Source organism: Budorcas taxicolor, chromosome 2 (genome assembly GCF_023091745.1).
Source record: "Budorcas taxicolor isolate Tak-1 chromosome 2, Takin1.1, whole genome shotgun sequence".
Lineage (NCBI taxonomy): Eukaryota > Metazoa > Chordata > Mammalia > Artiodactyla > Bovidae > Budorcas > Budorcas taxicolor.
In genome coordinates, this window is record NC_068911.1 from 101,035,932 (window position 1) to 101,051,135 (window position 15,204).

Genomic DNA, 15,204 nt, shown 5'->3' on the forward strand with positions numbered 1-15,204 from the left:
CCAACATCCTCTGGATCATCAAAAAAGCAAGAGAGTTCCAGAAAAACATCCACTTCTGCTTTCTTGACTATGCTAAAACTTTTGATTGTGTGGATCAAAACAAACTATGGAAAATTCTTCAAGAAATGGGAATACCAGACTACCTTACCTGTCTCCTGAGAAACCTGTATGCAGGCCAAAAAGCAACAGTTAGCACCAGACATGAAACAATGGACTAGTTCCAAAGGGGGAAAGGAGTTAGGTCAAGGCTGCGTATTGTCACCATGCTTATTTAACTTATATTCAGAGTACATCATGTGAAATGCCAGCTGAGTGAATCACAAGCTGAAATAAAGATTGCCAGAAGAAATATAATTGACCTCAGATATGTAGATAACACTACACTAATAACAGAAAGAAAAAAGGAACTAAAGAGCTTCTTGATAAAGATTAAAGAGGAGGATTGAAAGGCTGGCTTAAAATTCAAAATTTAAAATATTATGATCATGGCATCCAGTCTTATCACTTCATGGCAAAGGGAGAGAAAGTGGGAAAGGTGATAGACTTTACTTTCTTGGGCTCCAAAATCACTGCAGACAGTGACTTCAGCCATGAAATTTAAAGACTTCCTCCTTAGAAGAAAATCTATGGCAAACCTAGACCGCATATTAAAAAGCAGTGGCATCACTTGGTCGATAAAGGTCCAGATAGTCAAAGCTATGGTTTTTCCGTTGTCATGTATGAATGTGAGTGTTGGACCAGAAAAAAGGCTGAGTGCTGAAGAATTGATATTTTTGAATTGTAGTGCTGGGAAAGACTCTCCAGAGTCCCTTGGGCAGTAAGGCGATCAAGCCAGTCAATCCTTAAGGAAATCAATCCTGAATATTCATTAGAAGGACTGATGCTGAAGCTGAAGCTCCAATACTTTGGCCACTTGATGCAGAGAGCTGATTCATTGGAAAAGACCCTGATGCTAGGAAAATTTGAGGGCAGAAGGAGAAGCAGGGGGACAGATGATGAGATGGTTGGATGACATCACTGACTCAATAGACACAAGTTTGAGCAAACTCCAGGAGATAGTAAAGGACAGGGAAGTCTAGTGTGCTGCAGTCCAAGGGGTCACAAAGAGTCAGACATGACTGAGAACTGAAACACAAGAAAATGAGAATTTTGCGAACTGTTTTTGTGCAGTGGTTATCAATGTTATGTAAGCTTTATGTTTGCTTGCAAACTGTACAATGGAAAAGATTGCTCTGTATAATAAGCCCCCCAGGAAATGCTTTGTGATGGTAAAATTGATTAAGGTGATGATGGAAATGTTTTTTATGTTCTGAGTGATAAGTTTAATATCTCACATGTTTTTACTGCTAATAAATCAGTCTTATCAATTTTATAGCTAATATTAAAAATATTCTAATTCTGAAAGTTTTTATGAACAGGAATAAGATTTTTGATATGATCTTGGATAAGCTTAGTTTTCTTAAGACTGACTGACTGACTTTACATTTGCAACTTTTATAGCTCCATTTTTTAAAAATTCTAGGTTTGTTACATCCACACAGGATTGATGTCTTTGAAGATTATATATATGGAGCAGGTCCTAAAAATGGTGTATTTCGAGTACAAAAATTTGGCCATGGTTCAGTAGAGTACTTAGCTTTAGATGTTGACAAAACCAAAGGTGTTTTGATTTCTCATCGCTATAAACAACTAGATTGTAAGTATAATATTTTATACTATTGTCTATCTTGGCAAAGTTTCTTTCTTATGATTCTCAAAATAAAGAATGTTTAAATTCAAAACTCTTCTTGTGACTTAACTCCAGTAATTTTGATGCACCAGACTTTTCAAATTATCAAAGGCAAGATATAAATAATGCAAAAGTTTCTATTTCTGCTATAACAGATATGAAAATTTCAGGATTTGGCTGTGTTTTCTTGGAATTAGAATAAATTTGTTATAAAAATTTCTCTCAAACTATGTTTTTCCTTCTAAATTCTTAATAAAACCTGATATGTCTATAGTTAAACCATGCAAGTAAGGAAATTTATCATTAGCCTTTTCACTCACTGATAACCAAGTAACAATTATAGATCTAACATTTCATCTTTGAAGGTATCTGAGGAGAACTGTTCCCAAGAATTATATTTTCTCTGATTGTTTATGATTGTTACTACTACTTTCTCTCCTAAAAAGAGATAAATATTTGACATTGGTATCTTGAAAGATATATTTCAAGCACAGCCATAAAAATATTGAAGAGCAAAGAAATAAAATGTGGCTGAAATTCAAGTGATCTGAGTTTATGTATCAGTTCACCCTTCAAAATATTGTTTAAGATTTACTTATATTAGTAATTATTCCTTATGGTGAATAAAAAGGATTTAATTTCATTCATTATGATCTGGAAAGGTAAGAATTGTATCAAATGAGTTCTGGAATCAGGTTAAAACAGCAAATACTTCCTTCAAACCTTCTTCTATTCACAGTTTTGCTCTTTACCAATGATCTGACACGTATCATTCCGAGGTGAATATGAGGACATCACCCTCTCAGCCTCTAGTTCTGTCTGATTTGTATTCATAGTCAAATATCGCCACCTTCATGAAAAATATATGAAGTCTGCCCTATGTATAATAGGTACTTGAGTAGTGGTTCTTACACAATGAAAGTGACTTTCATAGTCACCATTTCACTTTTTTCAATGTCATTTCTATTTCATTCTAATGACAGATTCTGTACAGAAAGCCACAAACCAGCTGTTGCTATAGAGGATACTGATTGGATAGAAATTTAGACAAAAATAAATGTGGTGCCCATTTATCCATGCACACATCTGATGGAAAGGAAACCACATTAGACATGTTTTCTAGAGAGAAAAAGTCATGTTTTTTTTGTGTTCTAACAGACAACTACATATGGATTCTAAGCCTTTGTAAATATCAAAGGGACTTGTTTCTGTCTGTTAAACCAGTCTTGAAACTATTTAAAATGAGAATTAGATCCCAAAGACTTAAGTTGGCTTGACTTTTACAGTAGTCCTAAACTGTACTTCTGTGTCTCAGATCAACTCTTTTGCCAAAGGAAAAGTGACAAATTATGTGTTTGATTTTCCTCTCCCTCATGGAAAATGTAAATTAAGGTACATTTTCTATTAATAATAGATGCTGGGTTGTTGTTTTTATTTAGTCACTAAATCGTGTCTGACTCTTTTGTGACCCCATGGAGGCATGCAAACCCCTAGGCTACTCTGTCCATGGGATTTCCCAGGCAACAATGCTGGAGTGGGTTGTCATTTCCTTCTCCAGGGGATCTTCCCAATGCAGAGATCAAATCTGAGTGTCCTGCATTGCCAGGTGGATTCTTTATCACTGAGCTACCAGGGAAACCCTTAGATATTGGTTAGTAATTTCTTTTTATCTATAAAGGAGTACTGGAATATTGAAATAATATACTCCTGGTTAAAAAAAAAATTGACGTTATTTCTTTTCAACATTGCTAATTCATCATTTAACCTTGTTGAATTTTATGTTTCTGAAACCTATTGTATTTATAGTTGTGTTCTTTTTTTGTTTTGTTTTGATCAGTACCCAATCCATGCTCGGACCTAGCATGTGAATTCCTCTGTTTACTGAATCCTTCTGGGGCCACTTGTGCATGCCCAGAAGGAAAATATTTGATTAATGGTACCTGCAATGATGACAGCTTGTTAGGTAGGTAAACTTCATTATTCTGTAAATAATGAATCACTGTGTAGAATAAATGTTCACAACTACTGAAACTGAGCAGAATTAGCTACTCAGTAATCACTGATATCATTTCCATGATATCACTGGTTTGTGAGTGCCTATATAAGCTATTATTTTCTCTGATAATGACTTCCTATTAGTTGATTGTACACTTATTACAAAGCTGCATTGAGCACCTACCATGCATGAAAGAGTAAATTAAGAGACCTTTTTATATAGCTCTTGTATCAGTTAAGATAATGATATTTCTGAGGGTACCAGTCAGCTGTTAGTTTGAACCAAACTACCAAATCCATTTAGTAACTTTATATTGAACAACTTCTGTGTGCCAACAGTTATTTAGAAACTAAGTCTTAGTTTCCTCTGTAAAATCTGATTAATAATAAATACTACTACTACTACTCCTATTAATAATAAATATAATGAACATTTTGAGAACTTATGAGCAAAGTATAACATTAATTTAGAAACCAAGAACTAAGTTAGAAGCAAACTGCAAATGTTTCAGTTTAGGCTTTAGAAGCTACAGGTTGGAACAAACATTTAAAACCCAAAACATTATTTCAGATGTTGGAGTGTATTAAATAGCAAAACATAAAAAATAAAAACCAAAAATAGTATGTTGAAAAGGGTTGGGGGAGAATTGTGTCTGGGATATCCAGACAGACTTTCAATAGTTTGTTCATATTCAAGACATTAGCCATAATGGGAAAAAATGCTAAGAAAAAAGAAAATCAACACACTAATTTTATGTCACAGACAAAAGCACCATGCTCCAAAATTACTTGAAGGTCACAGCAAACATTTTTCCAATGAGACACACACTTAGGATGTCTTCATAGCAGGGCTTCCTACCTGCTGCATTAATATTTCTCTGTTAGAATGAACTCTTTTCGTGAACACAGAATCTTTGTTCTCTGTCAGCATCTTTATGCCCATATCATTTTCTCCTTGTTCTCTGATGAGAGTTATATTCCATCTAAACACTTTTGCATTTCCTAAGGCACTCAGTGTCTAAAACTGTCATAGCTCTTTTATTTAATATATATTTTAAAGTGCTGAATATCCATAGCTGAAGATCTTACAAAGATGAAATGATGACTGACACAAACACCAATAAATAGATCTTTATGGGAATGGTGATATAAGCTACAGAAGAGACAAAGTTCAAACTGTTAGGAAAAATTTGATGATTATCCAAAAGATTAGAATTTCCTATAGAATATGACCTTAGAATAAGATCTGCAAAGGCAAATTAGATTTAGGTTAAGCAGGAAAGAATGAAGAGGACATTGAAACAGGAGAAACTGTCTGAAAACTCATGAAACCATTGAATGTAAAGAAAATAACGAGTCATTTATCCCAGTTAGTAAGGCTGATGTGCAAAGTCTGCTATTGGATGGTAGGTTGGAACATGCTTAATGGAAAGCTAAATGTGAATCTTGATTGGTCTTTTGGAAGAGTATTTTAGTGCCAGTCATTGAAAAGGGGTGCTCTCCCTAGTACTAGGATGAACTCTTCATCCTTACCAATTCTCCCAATCAGAGTTTCCATGATCTCAATTGTGATGACAGAATAATAGAATTACATGCACATGTTCAAACATTATCTGGTGCATTTTTGACTCACTACTCTGACACAGTCATGCAGGTGAACTGTGGATGGCCACGAGTTCTACTTCAGTTCAGTTGCTCGGTTGTGTCTGACTCTTTGTGACCCCATGAACTGCTGCATGCCAGGCTTCCGTGTCCATCACCAACTCTCGAAGCTAGCTCAAACTCATGTCCATCCAGTTGGTAATGCCATCCAATCAACTCATCCTCTGTCATCACCTTCTCCTCCTGCCCTCAATCTTTCCCAGCATCAGGGTCTTTTCAAATGAGTCAGCTCTTCACATCGGGTGGCCAAAGTATTTGAGTTTCAGCTTCAACATCCAACCAGTCCTTCCAATGAACACCAACGACTGATCTCCTTTAGGAAGGACTGGTTGGATCTCCTTGCATTCCAAGGGACTCTCAAGAGTCTTCTCCAACATCACAGTTCAGAAGCATCAATTCTTTGGCACTTGGCTTTCTTTATAGTCCAATTCTCACATGATTACAAGAGTACTAGAAAAGCCATAGCTTTGACTAGATGGACATTTGTTGGCAAAATAATGTCTCTGCTTTTTAATATGCTGGTTAGGTTGGTCATAGCTTTTCTTCCAAAGAGCAAGTGCCTTTTAATTTTATGGCTGCAGTCACTTCTGCAGTGATTTTGGAGCCCCCCAAAATAAAGTATTTCACCATTTCCATTGATTCCCCACCTATTTGCCAGTTCTACATAACATCTCAGAAACAGATTCTTCAAAATGTCAACAACTCCTTCCTTGCAGACGATGTACCACATTTTCACTAGTTCCAGACAGCCATAAGCAGTGCTCTCAAAGATGCCTCCTGGGCACTGTCTACTTACACTGTTGTTGGGGTGGGAAAGACTCGTGGGAGAGAGATTTGTACTTCGCGTAGAAGCACACAACTTATGATACTAGTGTGACATTTACATTGATTTGGGTGTTAGAAGTTTTTTGTTTTTTAAATTACCAAGTTGCAGACAGATTTTGTTGCTTTTCTTTTATAAATAAATAAGACTGTCTCTTCTATATAACCTCCCTTTTGCCCCTTTACTTAATGTGAATGTCCTTGTAGTTGTTTAGTCACTAAGTCATGTCTGACTCTTTTGCGACTCCATGGACTGTAGTCCCCCAGGCTCCTCTGTCCACGGAATTCTCCAGAAAGAATATGAAAGTGTGTTGCCATATCCTTCTTGAGTACATCTTCCCAGGGATCAAATCTGCATCTCCGACTTGCCAGGCAGAGTCTCTTATCATTGAGCCATGTGGGAAACCAATAATACAAATAATTGATTCAATAATCCAAAATCAACAAATACATAGGAAGACACTCAAAATTCTCCAAGCCAGGCTTCAACAATACGTGAACCATGAAATTCCAGATGTTCAAGCTGGTTTTAGGAAAGGCAGAGGAACCAGAGATCAAATTGCCAATATCCACTGGATCACTGAAAAAGCAAGAGAGTTCCAGAAAAACATCTACTTCCACTTTATTGACTATGCCAAAGCCTTTGACTATGTGAATCACAATAAACTGTGGAAAATTCTGAAAGAGATGGGAATACCAGACCACCTGACCTGCCTCTTGAGAAATCTGTATGCCGTTCAGGAAGCAACAGTTAGAACTGGACATGGAACAACAGACTGGTTCCAAATAGGAAAAGGAGTACATCAAGGCTGTATATTGTCACCCTACTTATTTAACTTATATGCAGAGTACATCAGGAGAAATACTGGGCTGGAGGAAGCACGAGCTGGAATCAAGATTGCCAGGAGAAATATCAATAACCTCAGATATGCAGATGACACCACCCTTATGGCAGAAAGCAAAGAAAAACTAAAGAGCCTCTTGATGAAAGTGAAAGAGAAGAGTGAAAAAGTTGGCTTAAAGTTCACATTCAGAAAATTGAGATCATGGCATCCGGACCCATCACTTCATGTCAAATGGATGGGGAAACAGTGGCTGACTTTATTTTTCTGGGCTACAAAATCACTGCAGATGGTGACTGCAGCCATGAAATTAAAAGAAGCTTGCTCCTTGGAAAGAAAGTTATGACCAACCGAGACAGCATATTAAAAAGCAGAGACATCACTTTGTCAACAAAGGTCTGTGTAGTCAAGGCTACGGTTTTCCCAGTAGTCATGCATGGGTGTGAGGGTTGGACTATAAAGAAAGCTGAGTGCTGAAGAATTGATGCTTTTGAACTCTGGTGTTGGAGAAGACTCTTGAGAGTCCCTTGGACTGCAGGGAGATCCAACCAGTCCTTCCTAAAGGAGATTAGTCCTGAGTGTTCATTGGAACAATTGATGTTGAACCTACAGCTCCAATACTTTGGCCACGTGATGCAAAGAGCTGACTCATTTTAAAAGACCCTGATGCTGGGAAAGATTGTGGGCAGAAGGAAAAGGGGACCACAGAAGATGAGATGGTTGGATGGTATCACCAACTCAATGGACATGGGTTTGGGTAAATTTCAGGAATTGGTGATGGACAGGGAGAACTGGCATGCTGCAGTCCATGGGGTTTCAAAGTGTCAGACACGACTGAGCAACTGAACTGACTCACTGACTGACATAGGAAGAACTTGATCTTTGGCTAGGGGTGAGGTGATGCTATGGATTAAACCAAAATCTACCCCTTTTTCTTTTTTAGGGAAGTTTTTTTAAAATTACTTTTCTTTTGTGTTTTTTAAAATGTATTTTTTAATTAGAAGAGAATTGCTTTACAATGTTGTATTGGTTCCTGCTGTACAACAACACAAATCAGCCATAATTATATCACCTCTCTCTTGAGCCCCCCCTCAAGGTCTATGACTTAACTAATTTTTTTGGCATCATACTCCCTCAGTTTCAGTTTCTTCTGTGTATAATCAAATTAACAGTAAGTACCCCCACTACTGGTAAAAAGAATAAATACCTTGAAGGCTTATGTGCAAGGCATATTTTAAGTATGTTATATGCACATTATTTCATTTAACCCCCACAAAACTTTGATGATGTTATATTCTCATTGTCCCTATTTTTACAGATGAAAAATTGAAGTATGGAGAGGTTCAACTGATGAACAATACTTAATAAAATACTTAATAATGGTAGTACTCTAAGGTGGATGTAGGCATTCCACAGTTTTCATCATAATGCACTCTAGTGCCTTCAATCCACCCAAAGTACCCATGTCCAGAGTAGTTGGAAAATGCTAGAAGTAACATGCAGAAAGTGCCAGCACAATGCCTTGCAAAAAATAGACACACAGCACTCTAATATAAACCTGTCATGAAGGTAGCAAAAAAATTTAAGGAATTTTTTTTTTTGGTAAAGAATCTGCCTGTAGTGCAGGAGACTCAGGTTCAATCCCTGGGTCAGAAAGATGCCCTGGAAAGGGCATGGCGATGCATTACAGGGTTCTTGTATGAATAATCCCATGGACACAGGAGCTTGGTGGGCTACAGTCCATGGGTTCACAAACAGGCAGACATGACTGAGTGACTAACACTTTCACTTTTCACTTCGTAAGTTTTAAACGAGGAAGCATTTTATCTAAATACACACTTAACCAAAATCTTAAACTCTCTTAGAAATTTTAGTTTTATGTTTTCAACCCGACCTGAAAGGCATGATTACAGAAAATGCCTCAACATTTATTTTGTAATTTTTTAAAAATCTTATATATTATATAATGCAAGTGTTAAAATTATTCACATTGGCTTTTATATATATGAGCTTTGGTAATGGATAACTTGGAACACTTTGGTTAAGTATATAAATAAATGGAGTTTAGAATGATCGATTAGTATAGATAAAAGCCAATTCATTTTTCCTGACATTTGATATAACTAACTTTTTCAGCTCTTTATAATTACTTGCCTTTCTTTAGCTGCTATTGTTAAATGATGAGTACACTGAGTATTTTTAATCTTCATGTAAGAAATTTGAAATTCAAATGTTACCCATTCTTGGAAAAGTATTCACTTGCTCTTCCCTACGGTTGATTATAATTGCTGGAGCTTGGCTTCTGGGGGCAATTTAGATATTGACAAAAGCAGCTTCCATTTTCATTATAGAACTATTACAGTTAGGTTTTGAAAGACTGTAACTCCACTTTCATTTCAACAGACAGTGTTATATGTTTAAATTTCTGGTGCCTAATGAGGCACATTATAGAAATGCACATATCCTAACGTAGAGATTTTGTGTTTTACATAGAACATCCATCAGTGAAACTGCACCTTCCCACAGTAATCCTAAGTGTAATCATAATACCTTTAATAGTTATCTTCACTATTCACATTCACAACTCCACTTAGGATGTTTCATGCTAAAAGAGTTAGAAATGTTTTGGTAAGTTTTAAACTAAGCAAATGTTATTCCCACTCCAGATCTTTCTTGAGAGTTTGATGTCTATATTCAACCCTTTGCTAGAGATTCCCACTTCATTTTAACAGGTATTTCCAATTTAATACATTCAGAGATAAAACACTTTAGGTCCTATGGCCCCTGAGTTTGAAACTAAAGGATTATCTTAGTTTTTCCTTTCCCTCTGATGTGATTTTTATCTTCTAGTTATTTTTAGAATATGTCTACATTTATCTATCCTACATTATTTTAAAGCCATCATCTTATCCAGCCTGAACAATTTAAACTGAATCCTAATAGTCCCCTTGCTTTCAGTCTAACCCCATCATTACAGACATTCTTAGACATTCTAGACTTTTCAAAGACTTAACACTGCTTTTGAGGAAAAGTCCAACATCCAAGAATCTCCTGTGACACTGTGCTTATCTCTTCAAATTCACTTGTCTTTCAATTCCTTTCTTCACACTCTGTAATCCAGTCCAGTCTAACTTTCACTGAGTCCCTCCATCGCTCACCTTCTGGCTTTCATAGATTCCATTCCATGTGAGCTGGATTCTCAGTGCACCTCATGGGCACTCAGTACATAATGCTCGCAAGGATTGTCACTTGGTAATTTACCAAATGAGTGCTTCAATTTCCTGTTGAAATTTAGCAATACACCTTGTATACCCATTTGTGTGTATGTGTATGGTATTTACTTATGTACTTCAAAATTTACAAAGCTCTATAATTCTAACTTTTAATTTCAAGTTTCTTATTTAATATTTGCAACAAATCTATGAGTTAAGTTGTACATGTGTTGTTAAGGCTACTTTAAAGTAGAAATAACTAAGGCTTGGATAGTTTAATTTATGCATAGTAAGGAGCAGAACCAGGACCTAAAAACAAATCTTACTATATCAATTGTCACTTTATTTATATCATGTATATATATAGTGCCTCATGAGAGAGTATTTCATATTACAAAAGCAGAATTTAGTAATGCCAACCTGAAGCCTCCATACTTGAAACAGTATTGGAAGCTGTTTTGCAATGCCAAAAATATCAGAATTTGTTTGACACTGCTGATTGTCTCTATTTATTACAGTAGTTATGATACTTGAATTGTCGTCATTTAATGTCACTGAGGCTCTTTAAGATGTTCTTGTGATTATTGCAGTGATATATTCAAGCTGCTGCTATGTCTAGGTCAATGTATCTTGAGTAAAGAATATAGGCTGTTTTGACTTCATACAAAATAAGCATGATTTTAGAAAAAGGTATTTTCTGGATAGACTGCTTCTTAAAATATTGTTAATTGTCTTTGTTCCATTGGATATTGCGCCCTGGTCTACATAGAGTAGTATTTCTAATGGAGAAAGGCCATGTCTATACATATAGAAAAAATAATCCAGAAAATGATTCCAAACCAATCTTTATCATAAATCAGATTTATCATATTTTTGAAACTAAGTCTGTGACCTCAAGGAATGATCATCATTTCCTTTTCAAAGCCAAAATGTATTATGTAGGCAAATTATGCCTAATCAGCTTATATGTGGAAATAGATGTTTCTGACAGTTATCACCACCTTGTATCAAATCTAAGTAAATTTTTGTTTTGTGTGTTTATAAATATAAGTATATATATCAAAGAGTATTTTTTCATTTAAATGTTTCCCTATACTATAAATTTTATATATATGTGTGTGTGTGTGTGTGTGTGTGTTTCTATATGCACACTATCCTATATATATTATATGTATGGCTACATATATATACTATAATATTTAGCTTACATATTTTAGTTTGGCTTAATATCAGACATTCCTTGAAAAATAAGAAATGTTTCCCCATACTGTGAAAAAACACTTATTGGTTGGAAAATATTTTATTTTTAGAAAGTTTCAGTTAGTTTTATTGTTTAATATTTTAACAAATATAAAAAAATGATAAATAGCACTTTAAGCCTGAAAAAGAATAAAAGTTAATTGAATATTTGTGTTCACCTTCAACAATAGTTGAAATCTGATACTTTATTTTCAGATAGTATTTTGTTTCTTCTAGTTTTATATTAGGTGTATTTAGTTTTGGAATTTTATGAAAAAAAGTTAAGTCAGTATTTAATTTTTATTTGAATGTTTCTTACTCTAACATCTACTGAATGGCATGCTAATTTGTACATTTCTTCTTATAACCAGATGATTCATGCAAATTGACTTGTGAAAATGGAGGAAGATGCATTTTAAATGAGAAGGGTGATTTGAGGTGTCACTGTTGGCCTAGTTATTCAGGAGAAAGATGTGAAATCAACCACTGTAGCAACTACTGTCAAAATGGAGGAACTTGTATGCCATCAGTTCTGGGTAAATAATTGAGTGGTATTGTATGTGCAAATAATGTGCGATTTTCCTTACATGTGAAAAATATATAGAAAATACTTAATATTGAATTATAATGAATATCATTCCTGGTGTCTTAATAACAAATATAAAAATTAAATCTAATAATTAATTCAAAATAATCAGGGGCAATTATTCTAAATTGAGTATATCAAAGTTCAAGTCACAAAAATTAATAATAAAAATGAACACTATCTTGTGTTAAATGCTTATCGTTGACCGGGCTCAGGGCTTATAGATATTCTGACTCTGGCTTAAAATGATGAGGCAAAATCAGTTTTACAAACCTTATCTTTTTGACTCCAAAATATATATATTTTTAATCCAAGTTTGCCTAATGTTAAAACTCATGTCATTAAAAACTAGATTTATTTGAAATATATACATACTATATCAGTATATCTTATAGTATCAAAAATCCCATCTAAAATCAAAACTACTTTGTTGATATTACAATCTAGTATATTCAAAACACATTGCTTTGGAAATATCAGGTTACTACATATTTGGATATAAAAGAGATTCTTATTAATTGATGCTATAGCTGTGCTTGCATGAAGTGTTTTCTACAGTTCGTAAGTGAACGTTAACATATATTTCTCTACTGACTTGTATTACATTTAAAATATGTTCCTACTGGGAAAAAAATTAACCCTAATGAATAATAAAAATCCCAGTATTAGTGCAAAGGAGATTGTGCAACAATTAGAACGCAGTCTATGCACATTCAGTTCTTCTACAATAAGTGCAGATTTAGATAGTTAGATGGAAAATCAATTCATATGTTCTTCACACCCACTACATGGTTAATTTTCATCATACTTGAATTTCTCACTGCTTCTATTGCTTGTTATTCTTTGTGGTGTTTAGAATAACGATAACTGAAAGAGCCACATGAAGAAGCATTTTCAATGGTGTTCAGGAGCAGCAAGCCATTTTCTGATTTACATTCTCAGAGTAAAAACATTACTATTTCTTTGATAGCTTTATGCTTATAAATATTTTTGATATGATTAATTGATAATTAAGATAATTTTAACTACTCAGTAGAATTCTAAACAAGAATTCATCAGATTGACTAAATTTAAAATGGCATTAGGAGTCTTACTACATATATTCATTCTGCCTGAGGGGGAGCCAGTCCACAAAGTATATTCTGTTGCCATTGGAAAAGCTGTGTACTGAGACCTCTAATGAATATGCAAATGAAAATCTATTGAATGTGAGATAAGAGGGTGTGACCTGTAATTATATTTTACAACACACATACTGCTTTAGCTTTAGGGAAGATGCTTTTTTATGCAAATCAGGTGTTTAGAGTTCTTTAGCTCTTAATTTTCTCATTTAAGATAATCTTTGGATTGTGACCAGATGAGTTTCTTATATTTATCTTTGGAAATATTTAAGCCAATGAAAGGGGTTGACACTCCAAACTATGGCTACCTATTCAACCTGAGATGGATCCAAAGAGAAAAATCTCTTTGAAACGTTGAATTTACTATCCTGACTTGAGCTATATAAAGGCTTCCCTGAATCTGCCTGCAATGGAGGAGACCTGAATTAGATCCCTGGGTTAGGAAGATCCCCTGGAGAAGGGAATAGCAACCCACTCCAGTACTTTTGCCTGGAGAATTCCATGGACAGAGGAGCCTGGTGGGCTGCAGTCCACAAGGTCACAAAGAGTCGGACACAACGGAACGACTAACACTGTACTGTTCTGTGAGCTATATATAAATACAGCACAACTTTTAATGTTTCATTCAAATCATTTGTCCAGACCTTGCTGCATTCTTAAAATCCACAATATATCAAGTTATCTATTCATTTATCTAGAACCCATACATTATCAAGTTTAATATCCAGAGTATTAGATCTTGACTTATCTAGAAAGTACAGTCAGAAAAAATATATATTTCTAATTAGTAATGCAAATAAATTCTCATATGAATTCAACTTGATATATAGCCATGTAGTTATTGTCTTATAGCAACAAATAATAATAATATGATAGTTAATTAAGTTTTTCACAATGCATTTTTCACTTTTAAAAATGTGGTTTTATAAAACATTGTTTGGTATTATGGACTGTAGAACCTCATTATCTCCACACAAGTGTTAATTTGTAAAACAAATCCCAGTGGGCAGTTCATGGATTTATTCATTGTTGGTTTACTTACAGTTAAGCCTTTGGCAAATTCCTATGTGGACACTATATAACTAGGGTTTGGGGCAGCCTTAATTAAAATTTAGAAGTTTATGACAGTTGTATATAACTATAATAATTGAACAAAGGAAATGTCACCAGTTAATTAAAGGCACACATCTGAGAGGCATAATTAAAATTCTGTATGTAGGAATGAGTTTTTCCTCATTCCTTAAAGTTTTTGTAATGAAGAAAACTAAAACTAAAAATATATGAGTTGTATATATACAGGAAGATACTACAAAATGAAATAGTTTGACATTGACTATATGAACAAAGGTCCATTTAGTTCATTTTGTGACCTGCTCATAGGAAGATACATTTAAGATGAAGTTTGCCTTGGCAGAGCAATGGAAAATAGAGTAAAGCATTGACTTATTCAGTCATTTTTTATGGAAAATAGAGAATAATTTATGAAATCATATTTTCAACACTGCTACAGGAGAGTATTTATATTATGTGCACAATTAGTCTTCATGTTTATGAATGTTAATTCTCTAAGATATGTTCACACTATGTGATATTTTTCTGTTACAGGTCTGTTATTTAGACTTTGAATGTTTATATCAAAATAAATCAAAGTTTTCCACACAGTCAATTTAGACTAATGGAGAAAGAAATTTTGTAAATTTGGGGCAATATTCTCAAATACTCCCACTCATAAAAGTTTAGAATTATGCATCAGTTCAGTTCAGTTCAGTCACTCAGTCATGTCCGACTCTTTGCGACCCCATGAATTGCAGCACACCAGGACTCCCTGTCCATCACCAACTCCCGGAGTTCACTCAGACTCACGTCCATCGAGTCCGTGATGCCATCCAGCCATCTCATCCTGGGTCGTCCCCTTCTCCTCCTGCCCCCAATCTCTCCCAACATCAGAGTCTTTTCCAATGAGTCAACTCTTCGCGTGAGCTGTCCAAAGTACTGG

General features: G+C 34.8%; 1 protein-coding gene across 1 annotated transcript in view; it reads left to right on the forward strand.

Annotated features, from left to right (window-relative positions):
- The window catches only part of LRP1B (LDL receptor related protein 1B), a 1,834,206-nt gene that overhangs the window by 1,716,140 nt on the left and 102,862 nt on the right, over nucleotides 1-15,204 (forward strand). The window contains exons 81-83 of the mRNA XM_052653145.1: nucleotides 1,523-1,696; nucleotides 3,567-3,692; nucleotides 11,873-12,037. Of these exons, the coding sequence (XP_052509105.1) occupies nucleotides 1,523-1,696; nucleotides 3,567-3,692; nucleotides 11,873-12,037 (465 nt within the window). The remainder of the gene's footprint in view (nucleotides 1-1,522; nucleotides 1,697-3,566; nucleotides 3,693-11,872; nucleotides 12,038-15,204) is intronic.